This window comes from Lathamus discolor, chromosome 12 (genome assembly GCF_037157495.1).
Source record: "Lathamus discolor isolate bLatDis1 chromosome 12, bLatDis1.hap1, whole genome shotgun sequence".
NCBI lineage: Eukaryota > Metazoa > Chordata > Aves > Psittaciformes > Psittacidae > Lathamus > Lathamus discolor.
Genome location: NC_088895.1, coordinates 1,251,311 through 1,271,088, shown reverse-complemented (window position 1 = coordinate 1,271,088; position 19,778 = coordinate 1,251,311). Strand labels below are relative to the sequence as shown.

At 63.9% G+C, this 19,778-nt stretch overlaps 2 protein-coding genes across 2 annotated transcripts; both read left to right on the top strand.

Moving 5' to 3' along the window:
• The first annotated feature begins 854 nt into the window (after positions 1 to 854).
• On the top strand, positions 855 to 4,483 carry TCN2 (transcobalamin 2). The gene is made up of 10 exons (XM_065692349.1): positions 855 to 1,038; positions 1,572 to 1,758; positions 1,864 to 1,920; positions 2,499 to 2,641; positions 2,730 to 2,891; positions 2,972 to 3,147; positions 3,615 to 3,789; positions 3,872 to 4,064; positions 4,170 to 4,291; positions 4,380 to 4,483. Exons 1-10 carry the CDS (start codon positions 954 to 956, stop codon positions 4,439 to 4,441), a joined length of 1,362 nt encoding a protein of 453 aa, XP_065548421.1. The 5' UTR covers positions 855 to 953; the 3' UTR covers positions 4,442 to 4,483.
• Positions 4,484 to 4,871: 388 nt separating this feature from the next.
• Positions 4,872 to 9,906, top strand: SLC35E4 (solute carrier family 35 member E4). The gene is made up of 2 exons (XM_065692589.1): positions 4,872 to 5,832; positions 7,280 to 9,906. The coding sequence occupies exons 1-2, from the start codon at positions 5,223 to 5,225 to the stop codon at positions 7,687 to 7,689; spliced, it is 1,020 nt and encodes a 339-aa protein (XP_065548661.1). The 5' UTR covers positions 4,872 to 5,222; the 3' UTR covers positions 7,690 to 9,906.
• The last annotated feature ends 9,872 nt before the right edge of the window (positions 9,907 to 19,778 follow it).

Sequence of the window (19,778 nt, the reverse complement as noted above, 5' to 3'; positions counted from 1 at the left end):
TCTCGGGGTGACGGCTGTTGAAGCAGTTCAGTGTTTGCCCAGTGTCAGATGTCCCTGCCCGAGGCCAGGCATGGAGCTGGAAGAGATTTGAGGTCCTTTCAGCCCAACCCAGGCCGATTTTATGCTGGTCTGTGTGGGGCTGTGGGTAATGAGGGCTTGGACCTGACCCTGCTGGGTCCCTGGAGCTGCTCTTGTCCCCACTGCAGGTTGCAGCCACTCTGGGTGCTTCACCTGCCCCTGGTGCCTCTGGGTGTTGGTGCCTTGCACCCTCCCGCACCCTCATCCATCCCCACCGCCTTTGTGGGTCATCTCCTGCCCCTGTCACTGGTGCGACACCCATGGGTGCTCCCTGGGGTCCCCACTGTGTCCTGTAGAGGCCAGGAGCCACGTCCTCAGCCCCCACCGAGTATGGGTGTTCTGTGGGGCGTAGGAGCGAGTCCCCACAGCCCAGCACCTGCCCCGAGTCTGGGGGTCCCCAGCAGCACCCTGGTGCCCCACGGCAGGATTTACCCGGTGGGGTTCAGCCCCCCCCGCACCCGCGGCCGTGCTGGGCTGGTTAATCCTTGTTTGCAGTTCCGTATGGACAGCGAGTTACAGCTCCCGAAGGGGCCGGAGGGCGCAGGAGCACGGGATTCCCAGCCCCATCCCTTGTTGCTGACTTTGGCCGGTGGCTCTGACCCAGGCAGGGGTTCAGGTCTCACTGCCCCGGAGCAGGGCAGGGGCACCCTGTGCTGAGCCGGGCTGTGCCGGGTCAGGGAGCTGGGAGGGAAGGGGGGCCGGGAATTCCTTATCTCTGCCCCGCGGGGGTCGGGCTTCACTTCCCTTCTCTTCGCCTCCAGCCAAAGTTCTTCCCTGTTCCTGCTGACTCGGCTCCAGTGTGCGGAAAGAGCCTCTTGTGACACCTCCCTGTCCCCGGCTCCGTCCCAGCTCCCCGCGTCGTGCTGTGCTGAGCCATGGCACAGCACCCACGGTCCCGCTGCAGCGTGTGGCTGCTCCTGGTGCTGCTGCAGGCTGCGGTCCTGCCCGCCCGGCTCTGCGGTGAGTATGGCTACGGGCACACCCCGCAGCCCCCCCGGGGGCTCCCCGCTGCTGAGCAGGTCCCTGGGGAGCCGTGACACGAGCCCCATCCTGTGCTCCGGCCCCGTGCCCTGGCTCTGGGGCAGATGCTGGCCGGGTGAAACCGCTCTGGTGATGGCTTGCCCAGGGCTGAGCTCTATGAAGTGCCTGCTGCGGTTAAGCCTTATTCCTGTGCCCCTTCTTCCCAGCGCCTGCAGCCCCCAACCACCCTTGTACCTGAGGATGGGGCAGCCCTGGCAGGCCCCTGCAGCCCCCTGGGTTGCCTTGGGCTCTCCACACTCCTGCTTCATGTCATTTATGTTTATTCCCCATTTCGGGGCAGAGACTTGAGCTCTGGGGACCTGAGGGGGGGCTGCAGAGGGCAGGGCCACACGGCAGTGTGGGGTGCTGGGTCTCCATCACCACCACAGCCCCACACCACTGGTGCTGGGTGCTGCAGGCGCCCCGGGGCTCTCCTGCCCCACTCACCCTCTGCTCCCTGCCGGGGCCGGTAGAAGCCCCGGGGCAGGTGGCCGTGCTGCGGGCTCTGAGCTCCCGGCTGCTGGCGCTGGCCGCGGATCCTGAGCGGGACCCTGACCCCAGTGTGTACCTGGCGCTTCGCCTGGCCAGGGAGCACGACCTGCGCCGGGAGCAGCAGTACCTGGAGCGGCTGCAGGACGCCTTCCAGCACCGCTACGGCCGGTAGGTCCCGCGGGGGACTCCGCATGTCCCCTGGGTCACTGTGGGGTGTCCCCTGGGTCACTGCGGGGTGTCCCCTGGCCTTCCACTGACACCGAGTCCCCGCAGGAGCCTGCAGGCAGCTGGAGATCCCCGGCACCATGCTGCGGACACCGAGCACAGCACGTATGTGTGTGTCCCACACAGGGACAGTCCCCTCTGCTGGCAGGGTGACAAGCACCGGTGCAGTGTGGGGGGGTGACGGGTACTGGTGTGCTGCAGTTGGGGTGATGGGTACCGGTGTGCTGCAGGGGTGACCAGTACCAGTGTGCTGCAGGGGTGATGAGTACTGGTGTGCTGCAGGGGTGACAAGTACCGGTGTGCTGCAGGGGTGATGGGTACCAGTGTGTGCAGGGGGGGTGATGGGTACCAGTGTGCGCAGGGGGGGTGATGGGTACTGGTGTGCTGCAGGGGTGATGGGTACCAGTGTGTGCAGGCAGGGTGATGGGTACCGGTGTGCTGCAGGGGTGATGGGTACCAGTGTGTGCAGGCAGGGTGATGGGTACCGGTGTGCGCAGGGGGAGTGATGGGTACCGGTGTGCTGCAGGGGTGATGGGTACCAGTGTGTGCAGGCAGGGTGATGGGTACCGGTGTGCGCAGGGGGGGTGATGGGTACCTGTGTGCTGCAGGGGTGATGGGTACCGGTGTGCGCAGGGGGGGTGATGGGTACCAGGGTGCTGCAGGGGTTGACGGGGTGTTTGCAGGAGCACTGATGTGGAGTGGCTGGAGACGGGGCGGCTGGCACTGTACCTGCTGGGGCTGAGGGCCACGTGTTCCCCGCTGGAGCACAAGCTCCTGCGCTCACTGGTGACGTGGCTCAAGTACTACCTGGAGGAGGACTGGGCAGGTGAGAGCAGCCCCATGGCGTGACCACAGTGAGCACCCACCTGGGCGCTGGCACGTCCGGCTGCGGTGACACAAGCCTTTGTCCTCAGGCTCCCGGCGGCATGGCCACCCCATCACCAGTTACTACCAATACAGCCTGGGCGTGCTGGCGCTGTGTGTGCACCACAAGCGGGTGCGGGAGGAGGTGATCCGCCGGCTCCTGGCTGCCGAGCAGCACGTCAAGTTCGGGTACAGTGCTGGCAGTGCCATAGGTAAAGGGTCCCTGGGGATCGGTGGAGTGGTGGCACCCAGGGTGGGTGCATGGCTGCATGGTGACACCCTGTCCCCACAGACACAGAGGCAGTGGTGGCGATGGCCTTCACCTGCCTGGAGCAGGAGCGGCTGGTGGGGTCCACGCTGGCGGCGGAGCTGCGGGCAGCGGTGCACGGGGCGAGGAAGAGGATGGTGGAGGCACAGGGCGAGGATGGCTTCTTCGGCAACATCTACAGCACTCCCTGGGCCATGCAGGTGGGTGTCCAGTGTGGGGGGACACAAACATGGGATGTGGGTTTGGGACATGGGTGCAGACGTGGGTGTGAGCGTAGGCATAGTGTGAACATCATGAGGTTCAAGAAGGCCAAGTGCAATGTCATGCCCCTGAGTCAGGGCAGTCCCTAGCACAAAGACAGGTGGGGTGGAAATGGGATGGAGCAGCCCTGAGGAGAAGGACTTGGGGTGTTGGGTGATGAGAAGCTCCCCATGACAATGGCAGGGGGTTGGGACTGGGTGAGCTTTAGGATCCTTTCCAGCCTTTCCCTTTCACTCCATAATCCTATGGCTCTATAAGCAGGGGTATGGGTGCAGATGTGGGTACTGGGGCAGAGGCAGGGGCTGGGTGGGCAGTGCTCAGCTCATTGTGGTGCCCACGGCCCAGTGCTCTGAGCCGCCTCCCTTCTGGGGACACTGCCCCATCCCCTTCCTCCCTCTGGCTCCAGGTCTTCATCGCCACCAACTCGTGCGAGGCGCAGGCTCCGTACGGCCGGGCCATGGCTGCGCTGCTGCAGCACGTGGACGCCTTCAGCACCGCCGCCACGCTGGCACAGGTGCTGCCGGTGCTGCACGGCCGCTCCTACCTGGACATCATCTCCATGCGCTGCGAGGAGGAGCTGGGTAGGAGCTGGGGACAGCTGGGGGGGCACTGGCACCGCGGTGGTGGCCTGGTGCCCACCAGCACCCTGGTGGCTTCTCGCAGACACGCTGACGCCCATCAGCCCCGAGCCGCTGTCGGAGCTGCCGGGGAACAAGACGGTGCGGCTGGTGGTGGAGTGTCCTCTGCCACCGTGTCCCGAGCGCTGGCTCTACGACCACCCGGTGCTTGTACCCGCTGGTGCCACCCTCCTGGATGTGCTCAGGGCAGCCACTGAGCAGGGACCCCCTGACTTCACGTATGTGACCCTCACACCCAGCATGGCCATGCCCTGTGCACCCATCCGTGGGCTCATCCACCCGGCAGTGCTGCTGGACCCTAACCCTCATCTCCCCCCTGCCAGGTTTGACACCCGGGACACCCCCCAGGGCCCCTACCTGAGCGGGGTGCTGGGGCTGGAGGCGCAGCAGCAGAAGCGCACGTACTGGCAGCTCCTCACTGCGCCCAGCACCAGCCTGCAGATGGGTGAGTGACGGGACCCGCGGGGGAGGCAGGGCGTTCCTAGCTGTCCCCACGGGCACTTTCCCATCTGGGGCTGTCCCTCTCTCCACAGGTATTGGTGACTACAGACCCTGCGATGGGGAGACCCTCATCCTGCGCCTCACCGAGTGGTAGAGGATGGGGGTGATGGCAATGAACCGCCTGCCCAGGCACGGACTCTGCTGTCTCCTGCCTCATGCTTTCCTGCGCCCGGGTGCCAGCACCCCAGCTCTGCTCTGGTGGGAGAAGGGAGAGCAGGGGGGACACGCGATGCCCTGTGTCGTGTGTGCGTGGTGGGACGGAAGCACGCAGAGCAGCAGCTCTGAGCGTGGATGCGGCAGCAGCTGCTGCAGGCAGCGTTTGGGGTGCCCAAAGCGGCCAGGCCTGGGCAGCCTGAGCCGGAGCCGTCGATCCCCAGTGAGTCACAGCCAGGGCCATCCTCTGGGCGGGACGCATCGGGCGCCCTCCAGCCCGAGGCGCTCGGGCACGGTGGTGGCCGCGGTGCCGCCGCTGGGTGCACCCCAGCCCCGCTCCACGGCTTTAGCCAAAGCCCGGCCCCCGGAGGCGGTGTCGGGCGCTGCGGGTCGGGGTCGCGGTGTCCCCGGGGACTGTGAGGCGGAGCCGGTGCCCCCGCCCGGGCGGCGCTGACGCGGGGCCGGGGCGGGGCCTCGCTCCCTCCCTGCCTCCCTCCCGCCATCACCAAAGTTTCGGCTCGCTGCGGGCATCGCCCCGCTCGCACATGGCCCCAGCGCCCCGCGGCTGAGCCCGGGCACCGCCGGGCACGGGGGGATCCGGCACCGGCGGCACCGGCAGCACCGGCGGCACCGGCAGCACCGGCAGCACCGGCGGCCGAGCTCGGCGCGGGAGGACGGGGCAGAGCGCAGGGTGGCAGCGGCGGGGAGCGGAGCCGGTGCCCATGTGCCCGCGGTCCCGGCGCGGCGATGAGGCGGCGATGACGGCAGCCCCCGCCGAGGGCACCCGCCGGCCCTGGAAGCCGGACCCGGGGCAGGCGCAGGGCGGCCGGGCCCCGCCGTGGCCGTCGGTGCCGCTGACCCTGACGGTGCTGGCCTGGCTGGGCACCGGCACCACCATGGCCGGCCTCAACAAATGGATCTTCTCGGCGCACGGGTTCCGGTACCCGCTGCTGCTGTCGGCGCTGCACATGCTGTCGGGGGCGGCCGTGGGGCAGGCGCTGAGCTGGGCGCGGGGGCTGGCCCCGGCGGCCCCGCGGCACCGCGCCAGGATCTACCTGCTCAGCATCACCTTCTGCACCAGCGTGGCCTTGGGCAACCTGGGCTTGAGCTCCGTGCAGCTGGACGTGGCGCAGGCGGTGGCTGTCACCACGCCGCTGGTGACGCTGCTGCTGTCGCGGGTGCTGGGGCGCCGGCGGCACCACCCGCTGCAGTACGTGGCCATGGGGCCCGTGTGCGCCGGGGCCGCCTGCGCCATCGCCAGCGGCCACCAGCCCGGCTGCGGCTTCCTGCTGGCTGCTGCCGTGCTCCGCGCCCTCAAGTCCATCCAGCAGAGTAAGTGCCGCCCGCCCGCCCCTGTCCTGCCCGCCCCTGTCCTGCCTGTCCCCTGCCCGTCCCCTGCCCTGCCACATGCCCTCCCCATCACAGCCCCCAGGGCACAGGAGTGCTGGCGGCACCCAGCACCACCCTGGTGCTGGTGCTGCTCCCTGGCACCAGTGCCACCCCAACCCTCGGGCACTTTGGCCCCCGGTGCCCCTTTAGCCCTAGTGCCACCCCAGTTCCAGGGGCACCAACTGCCTTCCTGGCCCTGGCATCACTCGCTGCCCACCCTGTTCTTGGTGCCACCCCAGTGCCACCCTTGCCCACCCTATCCCTGGCATCACTCCGGTGATCACCCTGTGTCACTCTAGTGCCACTCTGTCCCTGGTGTCACCCCAGTGTCACCCGCACCCACCGGGCGCTCCCAGCATGGTGCCATGACCTGGTGTGACCCTGCTTTGTCGGTGACAAATGCGCTGGTGTCCCTGCGGCTGGCTCCCAGTGACACTGCCCCATGTCCTGGGGCCCTGGGCGGTGGCAGTGCCACACTGCAGGGACACCCAAACTGCCCAGTCCCATGCATGGGCTCCCCCAGCACCCACCCTGGGCCCCTCGTCACCCATGGGACATGGTGAGTGGCACTGGGTGCACAGCACGGGCCCCGCTGTGCAGCCCCCCTGGCTGTGCCTGCTGTCCTCGGGTGACCCAGCGAGGAGGGACCTGGGGACGCAGCAGGGGCAGTGCCTGGGAGTGGTGCAGGATGAGGAGATGGGCATGGAAACTGCAGAACAGGCCCGGGAAACGGCTCTGTCCAACCTGCCCCTGGGCACCCCTGACCCAGGCACCCCCAGTTCCCCATTTCCCCCTTCCTAGTGACTGTGCTCAGCTCTGGGCCCCTCACTGCAACAGAGACATTGAGGGGCTGGAGCGGGGCCAGAGAAGGGCACGGAGCTGGTGCAGGGCCTGGAGCCCAAGTGTGATGGGGAACGGCTGAGGGACCGGGGGGGTTCAGATGGAGAAGAGAAGGCTCAGGGGGGACCCGATCGCTCCCTACAAGTGCCTGACAGGAGGATGGAGCCAGGAGGGGCTGGGCTCTGCTCCCAAGGAGCAAGGGATGGGACAAGAAGAACCGGCCTCAAGCTGCACCAGGGCAGGTTTAGATGGAGCTGAGGAACAATTCCTGCCCCAGAGGGTGCTCAGGCATTGGAACAGGCTGCCCAGGGCAGGGCTGCAGGCACCGGCCCTGCAAGGGTTCACACCCCGTGGAGACGAGGCCTCAGTGCCATGGGGCAGGGGTGGCCCTGGCAGTGCTGGGGTTGGACTGGATGAGCTGAAAGGGCTTTTCCAGCCTGGCTGGTTCTGTGATTTGGGCCCTGGGCACGAGGGCTCACGCTGGTGGGTGCCCCTATGGGTGCAGGTGTTCCCGGGGGCCATCCCCACTGACTGTCCCCTGTCCCCACAGGTGTCCTGCTGCAGGAGGACCGGCTGGACGCGCTCTCCCTGCTCTGTCTGACGTCCCTGCCCAGCTTCTGCCTGCTCCTGGGCGCTGCGGTGGTGCTGGAAGTGGGGCCCTCCTGGGACGGGGTCCTGCGCTACGACAGCACCCTGTGGGGCTGGGTGCTGCTGAGCTGCCTGGGCTCTGTGCTCTACAACCTGGCCACGTCGCGCGTCCTGGCCCTCACCTCCGCGCTCACCGTGCACGTGCTGGGCAGCGTCACCGTGGTGGGGAACCTGCTGCTGTCGCGCCTCGTGTTCGGCACCCGCCTCAGCGGGCTCAGCTATGCGGGCACGGCGCTGGCGCTGGCCGGGCTGCTCCTGCTCCACCAGCCCCGGCTCCTCGCGGGGCGCTGGGCCCGGGCACCGCAGCCGTGAGGAGGGACAGCGTGGGGCCGGGCCCGGGAGCCGCGGTGGTGACGGCGCAGCGCACACGGGCGGGCTGAGCGCGCCGTGACGGGTGCGCACGCGGGTGTGCTGTGTGAACACGTCTAGTGTGCACGGCGGTGTGTGCACACGTGTGCGGGCGTGCACAGCCATGTGTGCACACGGGTGTGCTGAGCTCAGCATGATGCGTGCGCACACGGGTGTGCCGAGGTGCATGGTGCTGTGCACAGAGCGGTGCTGGTGCGCGCAGGTCTGTGCACACATCTGATGTGTGCGCGGCTCTGTGCACCTCGGTACTGCGTGCACATGTGTCTGCCGGTGCGCACGGAGCTGGCTGCGCTGCTATGCGCGGCACTGCACGTGTGTGCTGCAGTGCGCAGCTCGGCTCGTGTGTCTGCTGGTTCGCGCGGCTCTGCGTGTGCACAGTGCCGCGCACACGGGTTTGCTGAGGTGCTCAGCGCTGTGTGCGCGTGTGCTGGGGTGCCCGGCACTGCACACGTGTGTGCTGGGGTACATAGCTTGGTGCGCTCAGCCCTGCGCACACGGGTGTTGATGTACCCAGCTCTGCGTGTGCGGGGGGGCCCATGCAGAGCTCGGCGTGCACAGGCCCCGTTGCTGCTGTGCGGCTCTGTGTGTTCCAGCAGGTCTCACGTGCGCTCTGTACATAGGAACGTGTCTGTGCGCACGCGTGTGGTGTGTGCGAGTGTGTTGCTGTGTGTGCAGAGCCTGGTGTGCACGTGGGTATTGTGCGCAGGCGTGTCCCCGCGCACATGCCTGTGCACGGAACATGCGTGTGTTGGTGCGCATAGAACTGTGCGTGCAGATGCACCTCCACATGTACCCGGCTCTGCACAGCCTCGTGTGTGATGGGTACTGGTGGCATGTACCTACATGTGTGTGCCACGGCTCTACATGTGTGTCCCCAGGCTGGGGACACAGCTGTGGATACATGGCTTCATGAATCTGAATGCTGTCACAGCACAGTGTGTGCCCACACATGTATGTCTGTGTGCGCACGTGTGTCTCTGTATGCACATGTATCTATGCACATGTATGTGTGCGCACGTGTGTCTGCACACATGTATGTCTGTGTGCACATGTCTATCTGTGTGCACATGTCTATCTGTGTGCACATGTATATCTGTGTGCACATGTATGTCTGTGTGCACATGTATGCCTGTGTGCACATGTATCTGTGTGCACATGTATCTGTGTGCACACATGTATGTGTGTGCACATGTATGTCTGTGTGCACATGTGTGTGCACATGTATGTCTGTGTGCACATTTATGTCTGTGTGCACATGTATGTCTGTGTGCACACATGTATGTCTGTGTGCACATGTATGTGTGCACATTTATGTCTGTGTGCACATGTATGCCTGTGTGCACATGTATCTGTGTGCACACATGTATGGGTGTGCACATGTATGTCTGTGTGCACATGTATGTGTGCACATGTATGCCTGTGTGCGCACATGTATGTGTATGCACATGTATGTCTGTGTGCACATGTATGTCTGTGTGCACATGTATCTCTGTGCGCACATGTATGTCTGTGTGCACACGTGTGTCTGTGTGCACATGTATGTGTGCACATGTATGTCTGTGTGCACACATGTATGCGTATGCACATGTATGTGTGCACACATGTATGTCTGTGTGCACACGTGTGTCTGTGTGCACATGTATGTGTGCACATGTATGTCTGCGTGCACACATGTATGTGTATGCACATGTATGTCTGTGCACACATGTATGTCTGTGCACACGTGTGTCTGTGCACACATGTATGTCTGTGCACACATGTATGTCTGTGCACACGTGTGTCTGTGCACACATGTATGTCTGTGCACACATGTATGTGTGTGCACACGTGTGTGTGTGAGCTCTCTGCTGGCTGGGGTACACCCGGGGTTGTGCACACGCGGTTCTCGTGGCTGAACAAGGCACCGGGGCCGGGGCCGGGTCCCCCCTTGTCCTCGTCCCCACCGTGTCCTGCGGCCGCCCAGCTCCGGCCCCACCGTTCCCGGCTTGCCGAGGCCGGGCCCAGCAAAGGGCACGGGGACGGCCCAGACCTGCTCGCATCGCCCCGGGACAGCGAAGGGAAGTCCCAGCGCGGGTTCACCGGCACCGGCAGCGCCGCGGGCAAAGGGCCCGGCTCTGGTTGCACTTGTCCCAAAATAAAGCTCTATTTTTGTCGTGCTCCTCCCGGCTCCTGGGTCATTCCCGGCCGAGGCCCCATGCGGGGCATGGAGAAGGGTGCTGAGGCGCTGGCACAGGGTGCCCAGAGAAGCTGTGGCTGCCCCATCCCTGGCAGTGCTCAAGGCCAGGTTGGACACAGGGGCTTGGAGCAAGCTGCTCCAGTGGAAGGGGTCCCTGCCCGTGGCAGGGGTTGGAGCTGGAGGAGCTTTAAGGTCCCTTCCAACCCAAACCAGGCTGGGGTTCTGGGATTGGTCTTTTGCTACCCAGAGCTTTTCCTGCACGGGCAGTCCCCGGAAGATGGGGACAGCGCCATGGCCCATGGGGTGGTGCTGGGCTCCACAGCCTCTCCTCATGGCACCAGCTCACCCTGGCTGGTGCATCCTCACCTTCAGCACTCCCTCCTGGGCAGCCGCCTTCACCTTGCCCAGCGCAGCGCTGAGCCGCGCGTTCTCCTGCTCCAGCACCCCGATGCGGATGTTGTTGGCCTGGAGCTGCCTCTTCATGTCCTCGGTCAAGCTCCCAGTGCCTGCAACCAAAACACAGCATTCTTGTGCTGTGAGCCCGGGCTCAGGCTGCAGCTCCCCTGCCCCCTCAGCACCAGCACGGCTGAACCCATGCAGGTTAGGGTCCGTTCCGCCCAGCCCAGGCTGTGCCTCTGAACCAGCGGCGCAGGAACGGGAGGAGGCGCAGGAGCCCCTCGGGTGTCCCAGCCCCCGGCGCTGCGGCTCCCCCCAGGGCCGCTGCCGGCTCCGGGCTGAGTGCGGGGCCCGTGTGGTGCCCGCAGCGTGGCCCTGCCCGGCCCCGGGGAGCAGCGCCCGCCAGTGCCTCCCCCGGCCGCGTCACGGCCGGCAGGGCCCCCGCTGCCTCCCCGGGCACCCCCCCGGGCGCTGCGCCCTCGGCCGCTTCCCGAAGTGCCCCAGGAGCGGCGCCTTCCCCCGCGCCCGCTGCGGGGCTCGAAGCTGCTGGCGCCCAGGCTGCCGTGGCAGGGGCTGCTCCATAGCGGGCAGCGCTGGGACCCGCTTGTGTTTCCCAGTTCCTCCCCAGAGGCCGGTCCCAGGATGCCTGCGGGGGGAATGCCCATCCCGGCCCCTGACCCATCCGCTGGCACCAGGGTCCGCCCAGATCCTGCCCGCATGGAACCCCAGCCCGGTTTGGGTTGAAGGGACCCTACAGCTCCTCCAGCCCCAACCCCTGCCACGGGCAGGGACCCCTTCCCCTGGAGCCCATTGCTCACCAGGGGCTTTGCTGGCCCCGGTTTCCCTGCCCACTGCTCCAAGGATGTGGCCAGGTCCCTGTGCAGGCTGGGGGCTGGGCTGGGGGCTTCAGTGCTGCCCATGGAGGTGCTGGCCTGGAGCTGTGGCCCTCTCATGGGTATTTCAGGCCATGCCCTCAGCCCAGTGGCATCCCAATGCTTCGGTCATGGGGAGGATCGGGCTTCCCCGGACACAGTGCCCATGTGCCGGGTCTGGTGGCATCGCAGGAGCCACCTTCCTGGGGAGCAGACCTGAGGCAGGGAAGGACGGGGACAGCCCCGCTTGGGCACGTGAAGCCAGGGCAGCAGCAGTGGGGATGGGTGGCACCTCCATGTGCTTGGTCCCACCGTGCTGGAGGTGCTGGTGGCGAGGAGCTCCAGGTAGGAGAAGGGGACGTGTGCCCCATGGGATGGTGTTGTTATGAGGGAAGTTTCTTCTGGATCTGCTGTTAAACTGCTGCTGAAATGCTCCTGTGAGGCAGTGATGGAGCGTCCCGGGAGCTGGGAGCTGCTGCCCTTGCTGGAGGAGCAGTGTGTCCCCATGCAGGGGACGGGACATCAGGGAGGCTTTACTGTGCTCACATTATCCGTGTTTCAGGACAGGGGATTAGCTGCTGCCGTAGGGATGTCGGGAGGCTCAGAGGGATGCGGGAGCTGCAGCAGGACCGGAACTTGCTAAGCTGGAGCCAAAGGCAGCAAATGACACATCCCTCACATGCGGGCTGTGGTCTGACACCACCGCGTCACCGGCCTCACACGGTGCCGGGGACCATCCCGGCTCTGGAGCTGAAACCATGGAAAAGCCTTTTTTAGGGCAGACCTGAAGGAAAACGCATCCCTGTGGCAGGACAGCCCCCGGACAACGTGAGGGGTGCCATGGGCAGCGGTGCGGAGCGGGATCTGAGGGTGATGGACGCAGCCCGAGCCCCGCTGGAGGCCAGGGCATGGACGGGGAGACCCTGCAGGCCCCTGCAGCCCCTCCTCTGCTTCAGCCCCTCCAGAAGCGCTGTGAACCCCCCCGGCCAGGCTGGGGTTGCTGCTGCCTTCTCTGCCCACCCTGCCCGGCCCCCGCGCACTGCCCTGCCCCAGTGCCCAGGGCACAGCTGCCTGACACCGAAAGCAAAGAACCCCGGAGCCGGCCCAACCCCTGCACCCACCAACCCCAGCCCAGTGAGCCCCGCGCGAGGGCAGCGCTTGTATCCCGCAGGAACCTGCATCCCGCCTCCTTTATCCTTCCGCTGAGCAGGAGCGCGGAATGCACGCAGCCTCCGTACATCCTCTGCAGAGGCAGAGGTTCTACAGGCTCGGACCGTAGGGCTCATTTGTGCCCATGCTCTGGTGGCCCAGGCTCTGTGTGAGCTCCAGTCACCGCGGTACTGGAGGGATAAAGAACTGTGCCCCTGGCCCAGGGTGCCCAGAGAAGCTGTGGCTGCCCCATCCCTGGCAGTGCTCAAGGCCAGGTTGGACACAGGGGCTTGGAGCAAGCTGCTCCAGTGGAAGGGGTCCCTGCCTGTGGCAGGGGTTGGGACTGGGGGAGCTTTAAGGTCCCTTGCCACTAAACCATTCCATGACTCCATGGTTCCATGACTGCGGATGCTGGAGTCTCTTCCTGCCCTCTCTGGAATGCAGCAGATGACTGGACTTGGAGCTGCTGTCTCAAAACCCGGAGGCACATCCCAGTTAGGAAAAACAAACCCTGGTAACGCTCCAAACATCCTGACTCACAGCTCGCTCCTGGCCTGTGCTAGCACAGTTTGTGCTGGAATAAAACAACCCTCTCGAGCACGGGACTGCTTCAGAGGCCCCCTCAGTGCCCCAATACAAAGAACACGTGAAAACCAACTTTATAGCTTAAACTGTGCTCATTCTGTCTCCAGCCACCTCCCTGGTGGTACCGCACATCCCCTGGGTTCAGAGCACAGGCTCCCTGCTCCAGCCCCCTCGGGTAAGAAGGTTTTTTTAATGCTCTGGCTCGGATCTGGAAAACTGCCGCTGGCTTTTCCTTGGTGCCTTGCCAAGGGGCCACAACAGCGCCTTTGTACTCTGAGCAGCACTGCTGCTCTTACTTCATCTTCACAAACAGGGAGCATCATCCCTGATGAAGAGAGCACAGAATCCAGCCTGGTTTGGGTTGAAGGGACCTTAAAGCTCACCCAGCCCCAACCCCTGCCACGGGCAGGGACCCCTTCCACTGGAGCAGCTTGCTCCAAGCCCCTGTGTCCAACCTGGCCTTGAGCACTGCCAGGGATGGGGCAGCCACAGCTTCTCTGGGCACCCTGTGCCAGCGCCTCAGCACCCTCACAGGGAAGAGCTTCTGCCTTATCTCCAACCTGAACTTCCCATTTCAGTTCAAACCCATCACCTTGTCCTGTAGCTGCAGATCCTGATGCTCACGGGGTGCAGAGCTGCTGCCAGAGCCGGCTCTGGGCTGGGTAATGGGACAAGAGGGCTCAGGCCAGGCCCCACTGCCTGGAAGCCCCAGGGCATCCAGGATTGTTGGGGGCCTCCCATGGCAACCAGCACCACAGAGAGCACTCGGGGCCATGGCAGAGCAGGACAGAGCACGGCCTCGCATCACCTTCTTCCCACCGCCACAGAGCCGGCAGCCTGGGGGGGTCCGGTGCGGGCTTGGGCACCCCACGTGTCCACATGGGGATGGGCACCCTCACATGGGGATGGGCACCCTCACATGGGGCATTGGGCACCCTCACATGGGGCATTGGGCACCCTCACACGGGGCATTGGGCACCCTCACATGGGGATGGGCACCCTCACATGGGGATGGGCACCCTCACATGGGGCATTGGGCACCCTCACATGGGGATGGGCACCCTCACACGGGGCATTGGGCACCCTCACATGGGGATGGGCACCCTCACATGGGGATGGGCACCCTCACACGGGGCATTGGGCACCCTCACATGGGGATGGGCACCCTCACATGGGGATGGGCACTCTCACAGCTCTGGGTCTATGGGAAGAAGGGTCCAGCCCAGCCCCCCTGCCCCCTGCTCTGTGTGACACGAAGCCCCCTCTCCCTTGGAGCAGCTTTGCAGACCTGGAGCTCGAGCAGGACAGCGCCTGCTCCGGGAGCCAAGTGTCCAGCTCCAGCAGCAGCCATACCCTGCTGCTCCTGCAGAAGAAGGTGAGGCCACCACTGCCTGCAGGGCCCTGGGATGGGCTTCATGGCCCCCTCCAGCACAAGGGGAGGGTTTGTGCCTTGGAGTCCTTAAACCATCGCTGAGGTCCTCATCCCTTTGGCCTCCAGCCTGACGGGTGAGGATGTGGGTGCCGAGGATCTCTTCAGGGGAGTAGGAGGCAAACGGTCAGGGGAGGCAGCTCTTGGCTCCTGGGCCACCTTTGACGTGGAAGGTTGCACCTCCAGCCTGACCTCAGGATGCAGCTGCCCCGTCCTGCCTGCAAGTGAGCTGTGGTCTGGAACCACAAGCTACAGACTTAACCTGACTTAGATGTTGCTCCTACGTAGGGAGACCAAGGGTAAAGTACTAGGAACGGGTGAGGTGCTGACACGTGGGCTCCCAGCAGTGGGGTCCAGGCAAAGGTTTAACAACATTTAGCAGCCTGAGCCCCCCTTCAGAGCTTCCCACTTTGGGTCCAGCAGGAACAGGTTCATTAGCAACGGCAGATGAGATAGGCTCTCCTGTGGGAACGTGCCAGGTAGAGTCGAACACAGAAATGAATGTCTGATGGCTTCGATTCCCTGTGTCTCTTGCTAAAATCTGTCCTTGAGACGTGAACGGTGACCAACAGGTCCTGACCGGAGGTTTGCTCCTGCTGTCACAGGGATGACAGCGCCTTCTCCTTGGCCGGGTGTTCCCTGACCCCTCAACTCAATGGGCTGATGGCAACCTCCAGGTAGGGTGCGCTCAGGAAACCCTCCTGGCTGCCCGTGCTCATGATGCTGGTTTCCAGGCCTCAGGGCAGTGCGGCTGCTCTGGGGAATTAGCTCTAGGCTAGGACCAGCCTGTGCGCTGCGGGTGACATGAAGCTCATCAGCCTGCCCTGTAAGTTCGGGTTGAGAGCCCACTCAACCTGGGGACCACACTGACCTTGGCCACTGTGATAACACGGGCCTTTGTTACCCGTGTGATGGGCTGGTTTGAGATGGAAGAATGCCAGGGAGTGGGAGTTCTGTCCTCCAGACCGGCTTCTTGCAGTAGCACAACGTGAATTACAGTCAGAGGCAGCACGGTTTGAGTGCTCTTCTTCAGACCAACAGAGTGACAGTTACGAATGTTTGAGCTCGGAGGCCACCTGGAGCACAGTGAGGGATGTGGCGGGATGTCCCCCTTCCCAAAGACAAGCATCCCTTTGGAGCTCTTTCTTTCACGGTTAGGATGGTGACCGGAAGATCTTACATTTGCTTTCACACAGGCAAAGCACTTTGAAGAGGCCAAAAGGAAGACGGAGCATTTCCACAGGCAGCTCCAGCAGCAGTTTGTGAAGCAGCAGGAGCGGAAGCTGGAGCGCAGGAAGAAGGCAACGCAGAGGTTTGAGAAGTCACTGGAAGTGCTGAGCCGCAGGAGCGGGCAGGCGGCTGCCCCTCGGGCTGGGAGCGGAGCAGCGCCCTCGGAACACGCAGCTGCCACTGATGGCAAAGGGACCGAGACACGCGTCCGGAGAGCTCCTCCTGCAGGCCCCGGCCCGGGTCCTGCCGGCACACTGCAACGTTCGGCTGCTCCTTTAGGGAGCCGAAGCTCGCTCCTGTCCCAGCAATAAACCAGCGTGGTCCTTCCCTCTGCTGCTGCTGCCCCCCGTCTGAATCCAAGGGGCTGCTGTGGTTAAAGGGCCATGGGCTGGGGATGGCTCAGGGAACAGGAGTAAAATACCTCTTCCAAGGCCTGCTGTCCTTCGGGGGAACAGAACAGGGATGGGAAAGGGACAGAGCTTTTCCTTGGCTTGTGCTTTTAGAGAGGAAGCAAACAACATGTTTCATGGCTGTTTGGATTAACAGAGATGTTATCAGAGGCTCATGGTAAATGAATCCATTGTTGGGGAAAAGAAGAAGGATCAGAGACTTCAGCAGTTTAGGAGAAAAAACAGCAAGGAGAGGGGTATTGAAGGCACTGAAGAGGTGGGTAAGTGTCAGCAGCAGATGGAGAAGGTGGCTGCAGGCAAGCAGAACTGATCAACTTCTTTTCCCAAGCAGAGACATTGAGAGCAAGCCCTGAGATGCAGCTGAGTGCAGGAGTGTGGAGCTGGAGACCCTGACACCGTCCAGCCCGGCCTCAGGACGCGCGGTTTGACTGTCCCTGAAACGCGTCCATCTCACTTGTTCTTACAAACCTGGCACTAAGGGAGGAGCTCCGGTTTCTGGAGGCGCCTGGTTGTCAGCCCAGTTCAGTGCTGGGGTTCATAACATCACAAACCTGTTCTGCTTGGAATGAAGCTGATAAGCTCCTGGTTGGGAGGAGCAGTGACTCAGAGGAGGCTGAGGAGAAGGACTTGGGGTGTTGGTCAATGAGAGCTCCCCAGCACTCGGCTTCAGTGGGCGCTTGAGCCCAGAACGCCCCTGTGTGCTGGGCTGCACCCCCAAGAGCGTGAGCAGCAGCTCAGGGAGGGGATCCTGCCCCTCTGCTGTGCTCTGGGGAGACCCCCCCTGCAGCCCTGATCCAGCTGTGGGGCAGCAGCACAAGAGGGACGTGGAGCTGCTGGAGCGAGGCCAGAGGAGGCCACGGAGATGATCAGGGGCTTGAGCACAAAGACAGGCTGAGAAAGTTGGGCTTAGAAACATCTTGGGCCATGCTGGCAGCAGTGCCAGGCTGGTGTCCACCCACATCCCATGGCTCGAGCTGCACTGACACCCAGGAAGAGGTGCACTGAGGTGGAAAGCAAGGAAATGCCAACACACAAATAATGCCATGAGTGCTCAGAGAGGAGCCTGGCGGCGTCACCCAGGGGTGACCTGTGCTGGTGTCACCCAGGGGTGACCTGTGCTGGCCACCCCCAGGGGTTTCCCTGTGGGAGGATGCTGTTAGGAAAGAGCTGGTTTCAAACAAGAGAGAGCTCCCAGGTTTGGTGACAACTGCGTGTTACCACGCAACACTTGAGCTGTTGTCTGAGCACTGCCTGGAGCTCTGGGCTCCGTCCCTGGATGATGTGCCACCCAAAGCACACCCAGGCTCCTGCCGCCTGTGTCTCTGCCCTCCAGCTCTCAGCAGCCTCCGGGGCTGTTGGACTCTCCTGTGTGTGTTTGGCCTGTGCAGCATCCTGGGGCAGCGACTCTCAGTGTTCAATAATGTAGTGTGAAAATGTCCCTTTGGCTTGTTGTAAACCTGCTACCCGGGTAAATCCACTGTGTGCCCACTGCTGGTGCTGTGAGCAGCAGTCACTGATTAGTGCCTACTTCCTGATTTCAGAGTCCTCTGCTTTGTCCCCCCTCCATCAGCCTCCTCCCTGTTGCTGTGGTAACAGCTCCATCCATCCCTCCATCCCTCCCTCCATTCATCCCTCCCTCCATCCATCCATCCCTCCATCCCTCCATCCACCCATCCCTCCATCCCTCCATCCATCCGTCCCTCCATCCCTCCATCCATCCATCCCTCCATCCCTCCATCCATCCATCCCTCCATCCCTCCATCCATCCGTCCCTCCATCCCTCCATCCATCCATCCCTCCATCCCTCCATCCATCCATCCCTCCATCCATCCATCCATCCATCATCCCTCCCTCCGTCCCTCCCTCCAGCCATCCATCTCCCAAACAGCTCCCTCCCCGTATGGACCCCCAGGTGGTGCCTGGCATGCAGCAGCACGCTATGGGGAGCAGTGGCTGTCCTTCCCCTCCAGCCATGGAAGCAGAGGGGCTGTGGGGCTGCGTCTCACAGCGCTCCTCCGCGCACGGCTGGGTTAGCGAGGCGGGCGATGGGGGTCACAGCACACTGATCTGTCTCAGTGCCCTCAGCACCCCCAGGCAGGTTTCCCCCTCAGGGCTGACCCCATCGCTGCCCACGGCTGACTGCAGAGGGTGCTGCTGCCCGAGCCAGGGCCGCCTTCATCCTGCGGCCACCCGGTGCTCCCAGGCCCCTCCACCCCTCCCGCCCTCCCCTTCTGAAGAGCCCCAGGCACTTGGCTCTTCAGCAGGCGCCTCGCTGCAGGAGCTCTGGTTTCTCTCGTTAGGTAGGGTGGAGGTGAGGGCAATGGTGGCTTGCTGGGGAGCTCCCCCGCTCCAGTGGTCCCCTGTGGAGGGCTCCTCATCCCTTCCAGTGACTGACAGAGCGCCCCAGGAGGGACAGGCTGGGGGGGTGTGTTTTCAGACACGGAGCTGCTCATCACCTGCGCAGGCAGTGCGGGGAGCGGGGGATAGCACTGCTGCCCTGCCCTCTGCGGGCCGGTGCCATCCAGGGCTGGGCGAATCCCCATGGCAGCCCAGGCCCAGCACTCACGGCACCCGCGCTTCCCTCCCTGCAGCTCCGTGTCCGTGGGTAGGAGCAAGCAGGCAGGGTCTGGGCCCTGTCCTCAGCCAGGAGGCTCCAAGGACAGGAGGAGCTGATCCGCGCCAGGCCGGGCACACCGTACACAGCAGTGCGGCTGCCCTGGGGCAGGGTTAGACCCCACGCAGGTGACTTGAGGGCAGCCCCACAAGGCAGGACCCAGCACAGTGTGACGGGAGGTGCGGGCTGTGCGCTTCAGCCTCAACACATGCATTTGGCTTAGAGGCAGCCCCTTTGCCTGCCCGTGTGCTCAGGCTCAGACCACAGATACCATGTTAATAGTGTGTGTTCACTGAGTGCTGCATCATAGGAGCTTGCGCTGACCTGCAGCAAGCTTTGTAAAGCCCTGAGATGAATGTGCAGCTGAAAAGAAATAGCACCTCCTGAATGCCAGTCCTGAAACCAGCCCCAGAGCTCCCCTGGGCTTCCCTTGTGTGCATGCTGCACCATCATTGTCATCCACAGCTGCAGGAGCCTGGCAGGAGCCAGCCCCAGAAGCAAAGTGCTAGCGCCTGGGTTCCAGCAGCACCAGGTGCTGAACTCACCCCCTCTCACCGTGAGCTTTCACTTGGAATTTCCCCGGAGCCAGACAGGTCTCTGGCTGCCTGGACAAGCAGCTCCACCACTTCACCCAATGGTGCCCTCGCTGTGCCGACGCTCCTGACCTGTGCCCAGCCAAGGAGCACGCTGGGCCCACCTGCCCCCGGGCCACCGCAGAACCAGGAACTGCTGCTCCCAAAGTGGTGCTTGGGAAGCTCGGCTGTGCTTCGGCTGAGCTACAGTCAACCCGGAGTCAGCTGGCGAGGGAACCAGGGGATGCAGGTCACAGATGACCCCGCATGGTGCAGCGGTGATGCTGTGCTCCCTCTCCCTCTCCCTGGAATAAGCACTGGGAAAAGGCACTGATGTTACGTTTAATGATGTTCCCAGAGCGCTGCCTGAGCCCTTCTGACAGGCTCCAGGGCACAGGGGAAGTGCAGGCTCCTTCCCACCTGCTCACAGCAGGGATGTGGGACACGTCACCCCACTGACAGCAAGACAGGGCAATGGGGGAGCTCCATGGTCAGGGGTCGGTGGGCAGCACAGGCTCCCCCGGGGCTTGGTGTGGATGCGGAGCTCCGAGCTCCCGGCAGAGCATGATGCAGGGCTCCGTGCAGCAGGCATCGTTGTG

Coding starts and splice junctions, on each gene's coding strand:
- TCN2 (XM_065692349.1), top strand. CDS start 954: ATGGCACAGCACCCACGGTCCCGCTGCAGCGTGTGGCTGCTCCTGGTG. Junction 2,642..2,729: donor CCTGGAGGAGGACTGGGCAG/GTGAGAGCAGCC, acceptor CTTTGTCCTCAG/GCTCCCGGCGGCATGGCCAC. Junction 3,148..3,614: donor GCACTCCCTGGGCCATGCAG/GTGGGTGTCCAG, acceptor CTCTGGCTCCAG/GTCTTCATCGCCACCAACTC.
- SLC35E4 (XM_065692589.1), top strand. CDS start 5,223: ATGTGCCCGCGGTCCCGGCGCGGCGATGAGGCGGCGATGACGGCAGCC. Junction 5,833..7,279: donor CCTCAAGTCCATCCAGCAGA/GTAAGTGCCGCC, acceptor CTGTCCCCACAG/GTGTCCTGCTGCAGGAGGAC.